Source organism: Apaloderma vittatum, unplaced genomic scaffold (assembly GCF_000703405.1).
Source record: "Apaloderma vittatum isolate BGI_N311 unplaced genomic scaffold, ASM70340v1 scaffold27418, whole genome shotgun sequence".
Classification (NCBI taxonomy): domain Eukaryota; kingdom Metazoa; phylum Chordata; class Aves; order Trogoniformes; family Trogonidae; genus Apaloderma; species Apaloderma vittatum.
Genome location: NW_009731643.1, coordinates 2,473 through 2,713, shown reverse-complemented (window position 1 = coordinate 2,713; position 241 = coordinate 2,473). Strand labels below are relative to the sequence as shown.

General features: G+C 62.7%; 1 protein-coding gene across 1 annotated transcript in view; it reads right to left on the bottom strand.

Moving 5' to 3' along the window:
• Nucleotides 1-6: 6 nt before the first annotated feature.
• The window catches only part of LOC104278331 (hepatocyte growth factor-like protein), a gene marked incomplete at both ends in the record, with an annotated part of 2,670 nt that continues 2,435 nt past the window's right edge, over nucleotides 7-241 (bottom strand). The window contains 2 exon segments of the mRNA XM_009875272.1: nucleotides 7-123; nucleotides 195-235. Of these exon segments, the coding sequence (XP_009873574.1) occupies nucleotides 7-123; nucleotides 195-235 (158 nt within the window).

The following is a 241-nucleotide window of genomic DNA, read 5'->3' as shown; positions in this document are numbered from 1 at the left end:
TGGGACTCGGAGGGGCCGCAGACGACTCGGGAGATGGGGATGGTCTGCTGGTCAGGGTCCCCAGGGCCAGGGTCCTTAAAAAGTGTCCCCAACTGCACCACGTAGCCCGACAGGTCAGCATCACTGTGGGATGGGTACATGAGGGCACGGGGAGGAGGGAGTCTCAGCACCTCACACCCCAGCCCCAGTCTTACCAGGAGGAGAAGCACTGGCGTGTGCAGATCAGCCACTGCTCCTTCAC